Source organism: Corvus moneduloides, chromosome 30 (assembly GCF_009650955.1).
Source record: "Corvus moneduloides isolate bCorMon1 chromosome 30, bCorMon1.pri, whole genome shotgun sequence".
NCBI lineage: Eukaryota > Metazoa > Chordata > Aves > Passeriformes > Corvidae > Corvus > Corvus moneduloides.
In genome coordinates, this window is record NC_045505.1 from 481,365 (window position 1) to 494,651 (window position 13,287).

The 13,287-nt window shown below is 64.0% G+C and overlaps 1 protein-coding gene across 6 annotated transcripts in view; it reads left to right on the forward strand.

Annotated features, from left to right (window-relative positions):
• LRP1 (LDL receptor related protein 1) overlaps positions 1 to 13,287 on the forward strand; it is a 78,683-nt gene that overhangs the window by 64,891 nt on the left and 505 nt on the right. For 5 of the 6 annotated variants that reach the window (XM_032093858.1, XM_032093859.1, XM_032093860.1 and 2 more), the window contains 28 exons: positions 185 to 373; positions 550 to 698; positions 1,103 to 1,196; positions 1,475 to 1,591; positions 1,683 to 1,802; positions 2,232 to 2,354; positions 3,154 to 3,279; positions 4,096 to 4,212; positions 5,861 to 5,967; positions 6,138 to 6,270; positions 6,612 to 6,731; positions 7,170 to 7,292; positions 7,545 to 7,688; positions 7,766 to 7,900; positions 8,079 to 8,198; positions 8,565 to 8,836; positions 8,924 to 9,102; positions 9,341 to 9,447; positions 9,640 to 9,756; positions 9,839 to 10,015; positions 10,400 to 10,540; positions 10,642 to 10,815; positions 10,906 to 11,067; positions 11,401 to 11,575; positions 11,913 to 12,017; positions 12,208 to 12,272; positions 12,504 to 12,591; positions 12,673 to 12,817. In XM_032093858.1, the coding sequence (XP_031949749.1) occupies positions 185 to 373; positions 550 to 698; positions 1,103 to 1,196; positions 1,475 to 1,591; positions 1,683 to 1,802; positions 2,232 to 2,354; positions 3,154 to 3,279; positions 4,096 to 4,212; positions 5,861 to 5,967; positions 6,138 to 6,270; positions 6,612 to 6,731; positions 7,170 to 7,292; positions 7,545 to 7,688; positions 7,766 to 7,900; positions 8,079 to 8,198; positions 8,565 to 8,836; positions 8,924 to 9,102; positions 9,341 to 9,447; positions 9,640 to 9,756; positions 9,839 to 10,015; positions 10,400 to 10,540; positions 10,642 to 10,815; positions 10,906 to 11,067; positions 11,401 to 11,575; positions 11,913 to 12,017; positions 12,208 to 12,272; positions 12,504 to 12,591; positions 12,673 to 12,817 (3,824 nt within the window). Of the gene's footprint in view, positions 1 to 184; positions 374 to 549; positions 699 to 1,102; positions 1,197 to 1,474; positions 1,592 to 1,682; positions 1,803 to 2,231; positions 2,355 to 3,153; positions 3,280 to 4,095; positions 4,213 to 5,860; positions 5,968 to 6,137; positions 6,271 to 6,611; positions 6,732 to 7,169; positions 7,293 to 7,544; positions 7,689 to 7,765; positions 7,901 to 8,078; positions 8,199 to 8,564; positions 8,837 to 8,923; positions 9,103 to 9,340; positions 9,448 to 9,639; positions 9,757 to 9,838; positions 10,016 to 10,399; positions 10,541 to 10,641; positions 10,816 to 10,905; positions 11,068 to 11,400; positions 11,576 to 11,912; positions 12,018 to 12,207; positions 12,273 to 12,503; positions 12,592 to 12,672; positions 12,818 to 13,287 lie in introns of those variants that run through there. The other variant, XR_004237046.1, reaches the window with a different exon arrangement.

A 13,287-nucleotide genomic window follows, 5' to 3' on the forward strand; every position in this document is an offset into this window, starting at 1 on the left:
CCGGGGCTCCCACAGCGCCAGCGGGCCTGGGGGGATGTCCAGGCTGTGGGTCAGGCCTTGGAGTGGGAGGCAGGGCTGCTGGGGACAGTCCCCAGCTCTGGCCACTCCTCTGTGTCCAGTGGCTGCTTCCTTGCGGGAGGGGGACGTGGGACAGCCCCTGGCTGAGCGCTTGCTCCCCTCGCAGTGCTGAGCCAGGACATCCCACACATCTTCGCGCTCACCCTCTTCGAGGATTTCATCTACTGGACCGACTGGGAGACCAAGTCCATCAACCGGGCCCACAAGACGACGGGAGCCAACAAGACGCTGCTGATCAGCACCTTACACCGGCCCATGGACATCCACATCTACCACCCGTACCGCCAGCCCGACGGTGAGCGCGGCCCGGGGGTCACCATGCTGGGGAACCACCCTGGAAAAGGGACATGGGGGGATGCTGGCTTGGGCAGGGGGAGCAGGAACAGGGTGACAAGGGTTCTTGCCGCTCCCACGCCGCCCTGAGGGTCCCCAGCCGGGTCTGACTCGCTGCTGTCCCCCTGCTCTCCCCAGTTCCCGACCATCCCTGCAAGATCAACAACGGCGGCTGCAGCAACCTCTGCCTGCTCTCGCCGGGTGGGGGGCACAAGTGTGCCTGTCCCACCAACTTCTACCTGGGCAGCGATGGCAAAACCTGTGTGTCCAACTGCACAGCCAGCCAGGTAACCCCCTGCTGCCTGTCCCTGCCTGTCCCTGCCTGTCCCTGCCTGTCCCTGCCTGCCTGGATAATCCCCGTGCCCCTGTCCCTCCCGCCGTGGTCTCCCCAGGGGTGCTGGGGTGCAGCAGGGTCTTCTGTGGGTGCAGGCAGCACCTCCCTCCTGTGGCACTTCATGTTTGGGGGTGTCTAGGGGAGCCAGAGAGCCTCCAGCTCTGGAATGTTCTTCTGCCCCTCTCCTCAAACCCCGGGGCCTGGGTGGGGTTAAGGCTTTGCTCCAGGTTGGGACTTGGGACTACCTGGAGGGGACAGCACAGGATCAGTGCCCTGGGCTGAGCTCGCTGGGGATGAAATCTTTCGGGGTCCCCCCTCCCCATCCCGAGCCACCTCACGGGCTCCTCTCTCCACCAGTTTGTCTGCAAGAATGACAAGTGCATCCCTTTCTGGTGGAAATGCGACACCGAGGACGACTGCGGGGACCGGTCGGACGAGCCGGAGGATTGCCGTGAGTGCCGGGGGGTGACACAGCCCCCCATGTCCCAGCACCCCTGGGCTGTTGGGACAGCCCCATGGAGGGGAGGGTCAGTCCAATAACGGGATTCAGGGAGCAGTGGGACGCACCTGTCCCTGTGTCGGGATTGTCCCGTGGAGCAGTGCCTGAGCCTGGAGTTGGGTGCTGGCTCCATGCAGAGGACCCCAGAGGGGTCCAGCAGGGGTTTGAGGTTGAGGTTTGCCCTAAAAATGTTCCTCAGAGCAAACCTGTGGCCCTGTGTTATCCCACAGCTGAGTTCAAGTGCAGGCCAGGGCAGTTCCAGTGCTCCACAGGGATCTGCACCAACCCCGCCTTCATCTGCGACGGGGACAACGACTGCCAGGACAACTCGGACGAGGCCAACTGTGGTAGGTTCCCCGCGTCCCCTCGTGACCCCCAGGCCCCCACAGCGTGCAGCTGCAGCCTGTCACCCCCTGACCATGTCACCTCCTCCCCCAGACATCCACGTCTGCCTGCCCAGCCAGTTCAAGTGCACCAACACCAACCGCTGCATCCCGGGCATCTTCCGCTGCAACGGGCAGGACAACTGCGGGGATGGGGAGGATGAGAAGGACTGCCGTGAGTGGGGGGCTCGGGGTGTGGGGTGGGAGTGAGCGTGGGCCACACTGAAGGGCTCAGGTCCATGTCTTGGGGTGTTTGGCTCCCTGGGGTGTCCCAGGGCTTTCTCCACAGACCCTCTGTCCCCATCACCCCCTGCTGCTGTCTCCTAAGTGGAAATGAAATCCTTAAATCCCTTGGAGTGGATTTGGGCTGAACCTGTTGCCTAGCTGAGGGATCTGGTGGCCTCTTCCCTGTCCCCCCCATAGCGGGGAGTCTTCTGGGGCCACTTGATGGCTCTGCTCCATCCCTTCTGCCGAGCACACCAGACCCTTGTGATCCCTGGAGCACCCGCACACCTGTCAGCCCTGCGGCTGGTTTTTGGGACAAGGAGTGGCTGGTTCCTGCCTGCCCTGCTGCCCCTCCTGACACCCCTCCTCCCTCCTGCAGCGGAGGTGACCTGTGCCCCCAACCAGTTCCAATGTGCCATCACCAAGCGCTGCATCCCCCGTGTCTGGGTCTGTGACCGTGACAACGACTGCGTGGATGGCTCCGATGAACCCGCCAACTGCAGTAAGGGGCCTGCGTGGGGAGAGGGGGCTGGCCACGTGTGAAATGGGGCCTCACTGCCACCAGTCACCTCTGTGTGACAGCAGGGTGGCAGGTCCCTGCTCAGTCCCTCCTTGGTCACTCCTTGGTCCCTGCTCTGTCTGCTCAGTCCCTGCTCAGCTCTGCCTTGGTCCCTCCTCAGTCCCTGTTCAGTCCCTGTCCAGTTCTACCCCAGTCCCTCCTCATTCCCTGCCCAGTTCTACCCCAGTCCCTCCTCAGTCCCTCCTCATTCCCTGCCCAGTTCTACCCCAGTCCCTCCTCATTCCCTGCCCAGTTCTACCCCAGTCCCTCCTCAGTCCCTCCTCAGTCCCTGCCCAGTTCTACCCCAGTCCCTCCTCAGTCCCTGCCCAGTTCTACCGCAGTCCCTCCTCAGTCCCTGCCCAGTTCTACCCCAGTCCCTCCTCAGTTCCTCCTCAGTCCCTGCCCAGTTCTACCCCAGTCCCTCCTCAGTTCCTCCTCAGTCCTTGCCCAGTCCCTCCTTGGTCCCTCCTCGGTCCCTCCTCGATCCCTGCCCAGTCCCTGCCCAGTTCTACCCCAGCCCCTCCTCGGTCCCTGCTCAGTCCCTGTGGGCAGTGGGCGATGGTGGTGGTGGCTCTGCCTGGATCTGTTCTGCTGGGATCCTCCTCCCCCTGACTTCTCCCTGGACAATGCTTGGAAGGGAGGGGGATCTCCCCCAGCTCCAGGTTGTTCATCAGCCTTGCAGGGAACAACACATGCCTGACCAGTGCTGATCCCTGTGCCTGTGTCACTTTGTCCCCTCCAGCCCAAATGACCTGTGGTGTGGATGAGTTCCGGTGCAAGGACTCGGGCCGGTGCATCCCGGCGCGCTGGAAGTGTGACGGGGAGGACGACTGCGGGGATGGATCCGATGAGCCCAAGGAGGAATGCGGTGAGCAGGGGCTGCGGGGACAAGCCAGCGTCACCTTGTGTCCCTGCTCCCCGAGGGACAGGCTGCCCCAGGAGTTCCAGCTGCTCCTTTTCCGAGTGGCGTGGGCAGGGCTGGGTCAGAGGGAGGTGCAGGGCAGCGCTGACCCCCGTCCCTGTCCTGTCCCTTCTGTCGTGTGGGGCAGTGCTGACCCCTGTCCCTGTCCCACATCTCCCACTGTGCAGGACAGTGCTGACCCCTGTCCCTGTCCCATCTGTACCATCGTGTGGGGCAGTGCTGACTCCTGTCACTGTCCCCATCCCTTCCTTCCCCTTGTTTTGGGCAGTGCTGACACCTGTCCCTGTCCCTATCCCGTCCCTCCCCTCATGCAGCACAGTGCTCACACCTGTCCCTGTCCCATATTTCCCCTCGTTCAGGACAGTGCTGACCCCTGTCCCCGTCCCTGTCCTGTCCCTCCCCTGATTGGGGCAGTGCTGGCACCTGTCCTTGTCCCATTCATGCCCTCATGCAGGGCAGTGCTGGCCCCTGCCCCTGTCCCATCCATGGCCTATTTGGGGCAGTGCTGACTCCTGTCCCTGTCCCTGTGCCTGTCCTGTCCCTCCCCTGATTTGTGGCAGTGCTGACCCCTGTCCCTGTCCCTTCCCTATTTGGGGCAGTGCTGACCGCTGTCCCTGTCCCATCCATGGCCTGGTTGGGGCAGTGCTGACCCCTGTCCTGTTCCTGTCCCATCCATGGCCTATTTGGGGCAGTGCTGACCCCTGTCCTGTCCCTGTCCCATCCATAGCCTAACCCTGTCCCTGTCCCTGCTGTCCCTCGCAGACGAGCGCACGTGTGAGCCGTACCAGTTCCGCTGCAAGAACAACCGCTGTGTGCCGGGCCGCTGGCAGTGCGACTACGACAACGACTGCGGGGACAACTCGGACGAGGAGAGCTGCAGTACGTGCCACCCCCGAGCCTTTGCTGTCCCCAGGGCGGAGCAGTGGAGAGGGGACAGGTTTGGGCCCCCCCAGCCCCTCTGCTGCTGCCAGGGAGTGTCAGGCTGGTGGCCAGGAGAGCTACGGTGTCCCCCAGCCAGGACACCCCTGACTCCAGGGGTCTGGAGAGCCTGGCCCTGCAGAGAGGGGCTGTGCCAAGGAGACACCCCAAGGGTGATGGGTGACAGGGAAGAGGTGACCCCAACACGCTCCCTGTGTGGCCGGAGTCACCCGAGGGCACCTCATCCTGCTTTGCCACCAAGCATCGCCCCGTGTGTCACCCCCTGCCTGGCAGTGGCACCTGGGATGGCAGTGGGGACACACAGAGCTGTCAGGAGGGACCCAGGTCACAACCCCAGGCGTGGGCCAGCGCATGGGGATCCCCAGAGCTGGGGCAGAGAGTCCAGTGCTGCCCCTTCATGAGCTCCCGCTCGTGTGCCAGCACCTGCCCCACTGAGCGGCCAAGGAACACGAGTGTCCTCATGGACAGGACCATTCCCAGGGCTCCACTGTGGCTCTGTCCCTCTGGAGGGGTTCAGGCTGCCTGTGGGATGGCACCAGGGTCTGCTGCCAGACCCTCTCCCACCCCACAGCACCCAGAGGATCCCAGGCTGCCCATGGGATGGCACCAGGGTCTGCTGCCAGACCCTCTCCCACCCCACAGTGCCCACCGGGTCCCTCTGTCTCCCTGCAGCTCTTTAGAGTGCAGCTTTTGTTTTCTTTTCTGTTGATTTCCCGTCGTGTTTTTGAGTTTGTGCCATTTCACTTCATCTTATGTTTTTCTCCATTTTCACACTGTCGTTATGGGGCGCTCAGAGGTAGGTTCCTGCCAAAATCTTTTAATTCCATGTACAGTCTCTCTAAAATCAATGAAGGCAACAATTTCTAGGTGAGGGCAGAGGGGTCAGGACCGGACAATCCAGGTGGATTTACTGAGCATCAGCACCAGCATCTCCCTCCAGTGGGGAGGGTCCGACCCTGCTGCTCCGCAGGGCCCGTGCATGGCTTGGACTTGGCTCCAAAACCCATCCCCACCGTGACTCTTCCTGCTCCACCTGGACACCCCCCGTCCCCCTCTTCCCCCACAGTCCTGTGCCATGACCGGAGGGTCCCTGTGCCCCAACACCCCGAGGCCGTGGGGAGGGGAAGGGTCCTGAGAGCCATCCCAGGCGGGCGGCTGTGCCACGTGCCGTCCTCCTGGATTTGGCACTGGCCGTGCCAGTGAGCTGTGAGGGGGTGTCTGTCCCCGTGCCCTGTGAGGGGGGACAGGGATGAGGCTCTGCCAGGGCACCGCTGCAGTTCCTCCTGCCTGGGGGGCAGCCGGGGTGGGCAGCAGTGGGGCTGGTGCTGCCCTGTGGAGAGTGAGTGACCTGGGAGACAGCCACAGTGCCCCCCAGCACTCCTGCAGGGAGCCGGGAGCCCTGGAGTGGGGTGGGAAGGGGCTGGGAGGTGGTGCCAGCCGTGCCCCTCTGGCAGCTCCCCCGGCTCTGCCTGTACCCCCCTGTCCCCAGTGCCACCGGCCGTGTGTCCGTGTCAGCCAGGGCCACCCCTTTCCCTCGCAGCCTGCGTGTCCCCACGCTCAGGGCACACCCCATGTTCTCTGTCCCCAGCGCCCCGGCCCTGCTCCGAGAGCGAGTTCTCGTGTGCCAACGGCCGCTGCATCGCGGGCAGGTGGAAGTGTGACGGGGACCACGACTGTGCCGACGGCTCCGACGAGGTACGGCAGCGGCGAGGGAGCGGGAGGGGGACACAGGGACACGGGGACACATCCCCACCCCTGCCTCTGCCGGTGGCCCTGGGGCTCAGAGCCTGGGTGTGGCAACAGGACAGCGGGCTGCTAGGGCCACGCTGTCCCTGCTGACCGTGTCCCTCGCCCGTCCCCTGCAGAAAGACTGCACCCCCCGCTGTGAGTTTGACCAGTTCCAGTGCAAGAACGGGCACTGCATCCCCATGCGCTGGCGCTGCGACGCCGACGCCGACTGCATGGATGGCACCGACGAGGAGAACTGCGGCACCGGAGGTAATGGCAGAGCTGCGTGTCCCGTCAGGGCGGGTCATGTCACCCCCTCCCTGCCCTCGTGTCACCTGCGTCCCCACTGCAGCACTGCCTGTCCCATCAGGGCAGGTGGTGTCACCCCCTCCCTGCCCTCGTGTCCCTGCTGCGGGTGGGAGCGCTCCCCTGTGTGTGTCCACCCCTCTCTGCCCCACCCTTGAGCATGCATGGACATGCATCTGAGCCCTGGAAACCCACCCAGCCCTGGACACCCCCTGTCTGTGGTGGAAATGGGGATTGCGGCCCCAGGCTGGGGTTTTGGCAGCAGGGCAGCACGAGCTGACGTGTCCCCTCCTGTGCTGTTGCAGTTCGCACGTGTCCCCTGGACGAGTTCCAGTGCAACAACACCCTGTGCAAGCCCCTGGCCTGGAAGTGCGACGGGGAGGACGATTGTGGGGACAACTCGGACGAGAATCCCGAGGAGTGCTGTGAGTGACCCTGCGGTGCCTCTGCCCGAGCCCTCCCATTCACAGGGTGGCAGTCCCGGGGCTCGGGCACCGCTGCAGGGACTGGACGGTCTGGGGAGACCTCTGGCAGCTCCTCTCGGGGGTGGCCGGTGGGGCTGAGGGGCTGGAGGTGGCTCCAGTTGAGGGAAAGGAGTCGCAGAGGGGCTGAGCGGGATGAAGGGCTGGCGGTGGGGAGGGGGCTTGGGTGGGGCCGGGGCTGGGCGAGGAGAGGGCTCACAGCAGCTGGGCGATTGTCTTTGCTTCAGTCTCTTTGCTTCAGCCTCCGGAGCCCGCTCGCCCGCGTGGGACAGCCCTCCCCGGAGAGCGGGCAGAGGCCGAGCAGCAGCTCGTGACAAGTGTGACAGCCTGGCTACGGCGTCTCCTTTCACCGTCACCGTTTGTTTCTGTTTGCTGGTGCAGTGAAATTCCAGTGTCCCCCCAACAGACCGTTCCGCTGCAAGAACGACCGGGTATGTCTGTGGATCGGTCGACAGTGCGACGGCATTGACAACTGTGGAGATAACACGGATGAGAAGGACTGCGGTGAGTGGAGCTGCCCGCGGGCACAGCCCTGTGCCCGCCTGGCCAGGGTGCCTGCGTGGTCACTACAGCCCTCGGGATGGTCATCCCAGAGCCCAGGGTTCAGGCCAGGTGTTGGGATTGGCTTTGTCCGGTCTTCCCTCCCAAAATCAGGGTGCAGATGCAGGGTCCCGAGTCCCTGCCTGCTCCCAGAGGGTCCTGTGGGGATGGGTGCCCGGGACTTGGGGGGTCACAACTGCTGCCCCCCACCCGCAGAGTCACCCACAGCCAAGCCCAAGAGCTGCAGCCAGGACAAGAACGAGTTCCTGTGTGGGAACAAGAAGTGCATCAGCGCCAACCTCCGCTGCAACTTCTTCGATGACTGTGGCGACGGCTCCGATGAGGAATCCTGCTCCCACGGTGGGTGGGGAGCCGGGGGCCTGGTGTGGGCTGGGGGACTCGCTGTGACACGCGTGTGACGGCGCATCCCCCTGCAGAGCACAAGTCATACGACTGCATGACCAACACCACCATGTGTGGGGACGAGGCCCACTGCGTCCAGTCCCAGTCCACCTCGTACTGCACCTGCCGCAGAGGCTTCCAAAAGGTGCCGGACAAGAATTTTTGCCAAGGTACTTCCTGCTGCTGCTGGAGAGGGCTCAGGATCGGGCTGTGGGGTTTGGCATCGGTGAGATGTGATTTCACAGCTGGGATGGAGTTCGGGCGGCAGGAATTGTGTCCTTGGGGCAGAGTCGGGGTCTGTGGGGGCACCCTTGGGGTCTCCCCCTGATCCCATCTCCCGCTGCCCAGACATCAACGAGTGCCTGAGCTTCGGGACCTGCTCCCAGCTCTGCAACAACACCAAGGGCTCCCACGTCTGCAGCTGCGCCAAGAACTTCATGAAGACAGACAACATGTGCAAGGCGGAAGGTCAGGAGAAAACAGGCACCCACATGGGTTCTGTGTGTGCCCAGGACCCCCCTGCGTGCCCCGGAGCTCCAATGGGACCCCTGTGCTCTTCCCTCCATCCTCCTGCCGGTGCTGTCAGTCTGTCCATCCCGGACAGAGAGAGCTCCAAGGCGATGATGAGCTTGCAGTGACCCTGTCCCTATCCCACCAGAGAGCTGGGCTGAGCCCCTGTTCCTGGTTGAGCCCCTGTTCCTGGTTGAGCCCCCACTCCTGGCTGAGCCCCCGTTCCTGGTTGAGCCCCCACTCCTGGCTGAGCCCCCGTTCCTGGCTGAGTCCGTGTTCCCAGTCCAGGCCAGGCCAAACTCTCCTCATCCTCCTCCTCTGCAGGCTCCGAGCACCAGATCCTCTACATTGCGGACGACAACAAGATCCGGAGCATGTACCCTTTCAACCCCAACTCGGCCTACGAGCCGGCCTTCCAGGGCGATGAGAACGTGCGCATCGACGCCATGGACATCTACGTCAAGGGCAACAAGATCTACTGGACCAACTGGCACACGGGCAGGATCTCGTACCGGGAGCTGCCCGCCTCCTCCTCCGCCTCCACCGCCTCCAACCGCAACCGGCGCCAGATCGACGGCGGCGTCACCCACCTGAACGTGAGCGAGCTCTGCCAGGGCACGGCACGGACATGCTGATGGTGTCCTCCGTGTCCTCCCTCACCTGTCCCCGCTCTCCCTGGACAGATCTCAGGGCTGAAGATGCCGCGGGGAATCGCCATCGATTGGGTGGCCGGGAACATCTACTGGACGGACTCAGGGCGGGACGTCATCGAGGTGGCGCAGATGAAGGGCGAGAACCGCAAGACGCTGATTTCGGGGATGATCGATGAGCCCCATGCCATCGTGGTTGACCCGCTGCGGGGGTGAGAGACCTGAGCCTTTGTCCCATCCCTCTGCCCAGCCGTCACCCTGCTCCCCTCACCATGAGCCCGCCCGTGGTGGCAGCTCCCCATGTCCCAGTGTCACTCTCTGTGTGTGCTCGAGTTGCCCCAGAGTTACCTGGTGATTCCAGGACACTGTGGGGACAACATAGGAGGGTTTCTCCGGCTCGTCACTGGGCTGTCCCATTCCCCTGGGAATGAGCTGCCTGTGTCCCTACAGAACGATGTACTGGTCAGACTGGGGCAATCATCCCAAGATCGAGACGGCCGCCATGGATGGGACGCTGCGGGAGACCCTGGTGCAGGACAACATCCAGTGGCCAACAGGTGAGAGAGAGACAGGTGACAGGAGGGGGGCAAAAGCCATGATGGGGACATATACAACCATTTGTGTTGGGGAGGGTTGTTCTGGGGGCTCGGAGCCCCGTGGCAGAAGGGTGATGGGGCTGCTCTGTGGGTCAGTTGGTCAGGAGGGGCTCAGGGTGGGCTGCGGGCTCACTGGGGGCTGTGTCTCCTCAGGCCTGGCCGTGGACTACCACAACGAGAGGCTGTACTGGGCCGACGCCAAGCTCTCCGTCATCGGCAGCATCCGGCTCAACGGCACCGACCCCGTTGTGGCCATCGACAACAAGAAGGGTAAGGGGTGCCCCATGGGGGTCCCCGGCCTCAGACCCACCCCAAATCCCTGCCTCCACATGTCCCCTCCTGGCTTCCCCAGGGCTGAGCCACCCGTTCAGCATCGACATCTTCGAGGACTACATCTACGGCGTCACCTACATCAACAACCGCATCTTCAAGATTCACAAGTTCGGCCACAAGGCTGTCACCAACCTGACGTCCGGCCTCAACCACGCCACCGATGTCGTGCTCTACCACCAGTACAAGCAGCCTGAGGGTGTGTGTGGGCTCGGGACTCCCACCCTGCTCCCCCTGGGGTGGGAGGGAGGTGCCAGGGCTTGGTATCTGATGTGAGGTGCCAGAGGGTGAGGGGAGTGTTGGCAGAGCTTGGGAAGATGGGACGCAGACCCCCAGCTCCCTGCCCAAAGTGGGGGTGTGTGGGTGGGCAAAGCAGGGGGTTGGTGGGGTGGGTTGGGGGAGTCCAGCTGCAGTGGTGAGCGGTCAGCTGGTGACCCCAGGGCATGGGAGGGACAGCACAGGGCTGTGGAGGGGAGTGTCCTAGAGGTGCTGTAGAGCAAGAAGGGCTGTGGGTCACCATGCTGTCGCCACCCCGTCATCCTCTCCCTGCCGTCCTCACCGCCTGTGCCCTCCCCTCCCGCAGTGACCAACCCTTGTGACCGCAAGAAGTGCGAGTGGCTCTGCCTGCTCAGCCCCAGCGGCCCCGTGTGCACCTGCCCCAACGGCAAACGCCTGGACAACGGCACCTGTGTGGTCATTCCCTCGCCCACCGTCTCCCCCGTCGGTAGGTGACACGGCAGGAGGAGAGGATGAGGATGAAGAGGGGGATTGGGTCCTGCCAGTGTGGTCCTGCTCACCCCCAGCCCCTCCATGCCTCCCTCCCAGTGCCCACCACTGACACGTGCGACCTGGTGTGCCTGAACGGCGGCAGCTGCTTCCTCAACGCCCGCAAACAGGCCAAGTGCCGCTGCCAGCCACGCTACAACGGGGACAAGTGCCAGATTGACCAGTGCTGGGACTACTGCCAGAACGGGGGCACCTGCGCTGCCTCCCCCTCGGGTGAGCTGGGGGGGTCACGGCCGGTCCTGAGCAGACGGACAGACAGACAGACGGACAGGTGGACACAGAGCTAACGGGTCTTATCCCCAGGAATGCCGACATGCCGCTGCCCCACCGGCTTCACCGGGCCCCGGTGCAACCAGCAGGTGTGCACGGACTACTGCCAGCACAACGGCAGCTGCACCGTCAACCAGGGCAACCAGCCCACCTGCCGCTGCCTGCCCACCTTCATCGGGGACCGCTGCCAGTACCGTGAGTGCCACGGGGTGGGGACAGCAGTGGGGGCATCGGGAGGGTGGCTGTCCCTCACCTGGAGATGTCTGGGGACAGTGCTAGAGGGATTGGGCTCCCAGGTCCCCCCCTCTGTGTGGGAATCCCTGGGGACAGCATCAGGGGTTGGGCTCCCTGGTCCCCCTCTTCTGGAGGTGCTTGGGGACCTCTGGGAACAGCACCGATGGGATTGGATTCCCAGATCCCGCTGTTTTGGAGGATGCTATGTGGGCAGTGGTGGTGCTCCGTGGGGGACTGGGGCCACCAGCAGCCCTCTGAGGGTGCTGCCCGCTCTGACACCCTCGTCTCCCACAGGGCAGTGCTTTGACTATTGCGAGAATGACGGCGTGTGCCAGATGACGGCCAGCGGTGCCAAGCAGTGCCGCTGCCCCCCTCAGTTCGAGGGCGCCCAGTGCCAGGAGAACAAGTGCTCCCGGTGCCAGGAGGGCAAGTGCAGCATCAACAAGCAGAGCGGAGAGGTCTCCTGCATGTAGGTGCTGGGAATGTTGAGCTGGAGGGAGGAAAAGGGGTGGTGGGCACAGAGACCCCCAGAGAAAACCTGTTCCCCTGTGGCAGGATCGGCCAGAGCTGGGTCAGTAATTTAGGGCAGATAAATCCAGGGGACCTGGTGGTCTTGGGAGGAGGAGATGGAGGTGTCTCAGTGTCACCCCAAAGCCCATCCCGGTGTCCCAGCCATGGATGCAGCTCAGCCGTGAGCTGTGCCAGTGGGATGAGCCAACAGCCGAGTCCTGGGGGGCTGGGGGGAGCACAGAACATCCGGGAGGGCACAGAGGGTACCCATGGGGCTGATCCCCTGTGCCCCACAGCTGCCCTGATGGGAAGATAGCGCCGAGCTGCCTGACCTGTGACAATTACTGCCTGCACGGCGGGACCTGCTCCATCAGCGACAAGACCCAGCTGCCCGAGTGCCTGTAAGAGGAGGGGACCGGGGGGCATGGAGGGGAGGGGGGGACAGGCGGGCTGTGTGCCCCCCGAGCCGTCACTGACACACCCCCATTTGTGTGCCCCCGCCCCAGCCTGACCCCAGGTCTGTGCCCTCCTCTCCCTCCCTCCCTGCATGGCCCTGCCCCGCTAATCCCGGTGCTCTCCCTGCGCTCCCAGGTGTCCCGCGGGGATGACGGGCACGCGCTGCGAGGATTTCGTCGTGGGCGAGCAGCAAAGCAGCCGTAAGTGGGGGTGGGGGGCAGTGTGTGACCCCCCCCTTCCACACCACGCCACGCCAGGGGGGTTGTTGTGGGTGATCCAGGGCTACCCAGTGCCCCTGTGCGACCCCTGAACCCCGTGCTGTGGTGGAGGGGGAACAGGGCCAGCCCAGGCTGCTGGAGCTGGCGTGGGGGTGTGTGAGCGCTGCCCCCGCCCCCCCAGGCTCTGACTGTTCCCGTGCCTTCCTCCTGCAGGAACAGCTTCCATCGTCATCCCCATCCTGCTGCTCCTCATCCTCCTCACTGTGGTGGCTTTTGTCTGGTACAAGTGGAGAATTAAAGGGTGAGTCCGGTGGGGTGGAGGGGACGGGAGCTGTCTCTGGCGGGTGTCGCTGGCACTGACCCTCTGCCTCGCCCACCTCAGTGCCAAGGGCTTCCAGCACCAGCGGATGACCAACGGTGCCATGAACGTGGAGATCGGGAATCCCACCTACAAGATGTACGAGGGGGAGCCCGACGACGACGTGGGGGAGCTGCTGGACGCAGACTTCGCCCTGGACCCTGACAAGGTGAGGGGCTGTCAGCTCTGCGGGGTCCTGCCCAAAGTGGGGGGTGCTGGGGTGGGGGACACATTGCTGCAGCTCTCAGGGCTCTCTGTGGTCCTGGGGGAGCTCTGAGGGGCTGAATAGGCTTTGGGGCTGGCAGGGCTCTGAAGGTCTTAAAGGCTTCAGGGTTGGGGGCTTGGAGGGGTCGCAAAGGCTTTGAGGCATCACAAAACCTTTGGGGCTGGGCAGGCTCTGAGGGGGTCACAAAGCCTTTGGGGCTGGGCGGGCTCTGAGGATTCGCAGATTTTTGGGACTAGGAGAACTCCAAGGAGTCACAAAGGTTTTGGGGCTGGGCAGGCTCTGAGGGGGTCACAAAGCCTTTGAGGCTGGGGGGGCTGTGAGGGGTCACAAAGATTTTGGGGCTGGGGGCTGTGAGGGGTCACAAAGCCTTTGGGGCTGGGGGGCTGTGAGGGGTCACAAAGATTTTGGGGCTG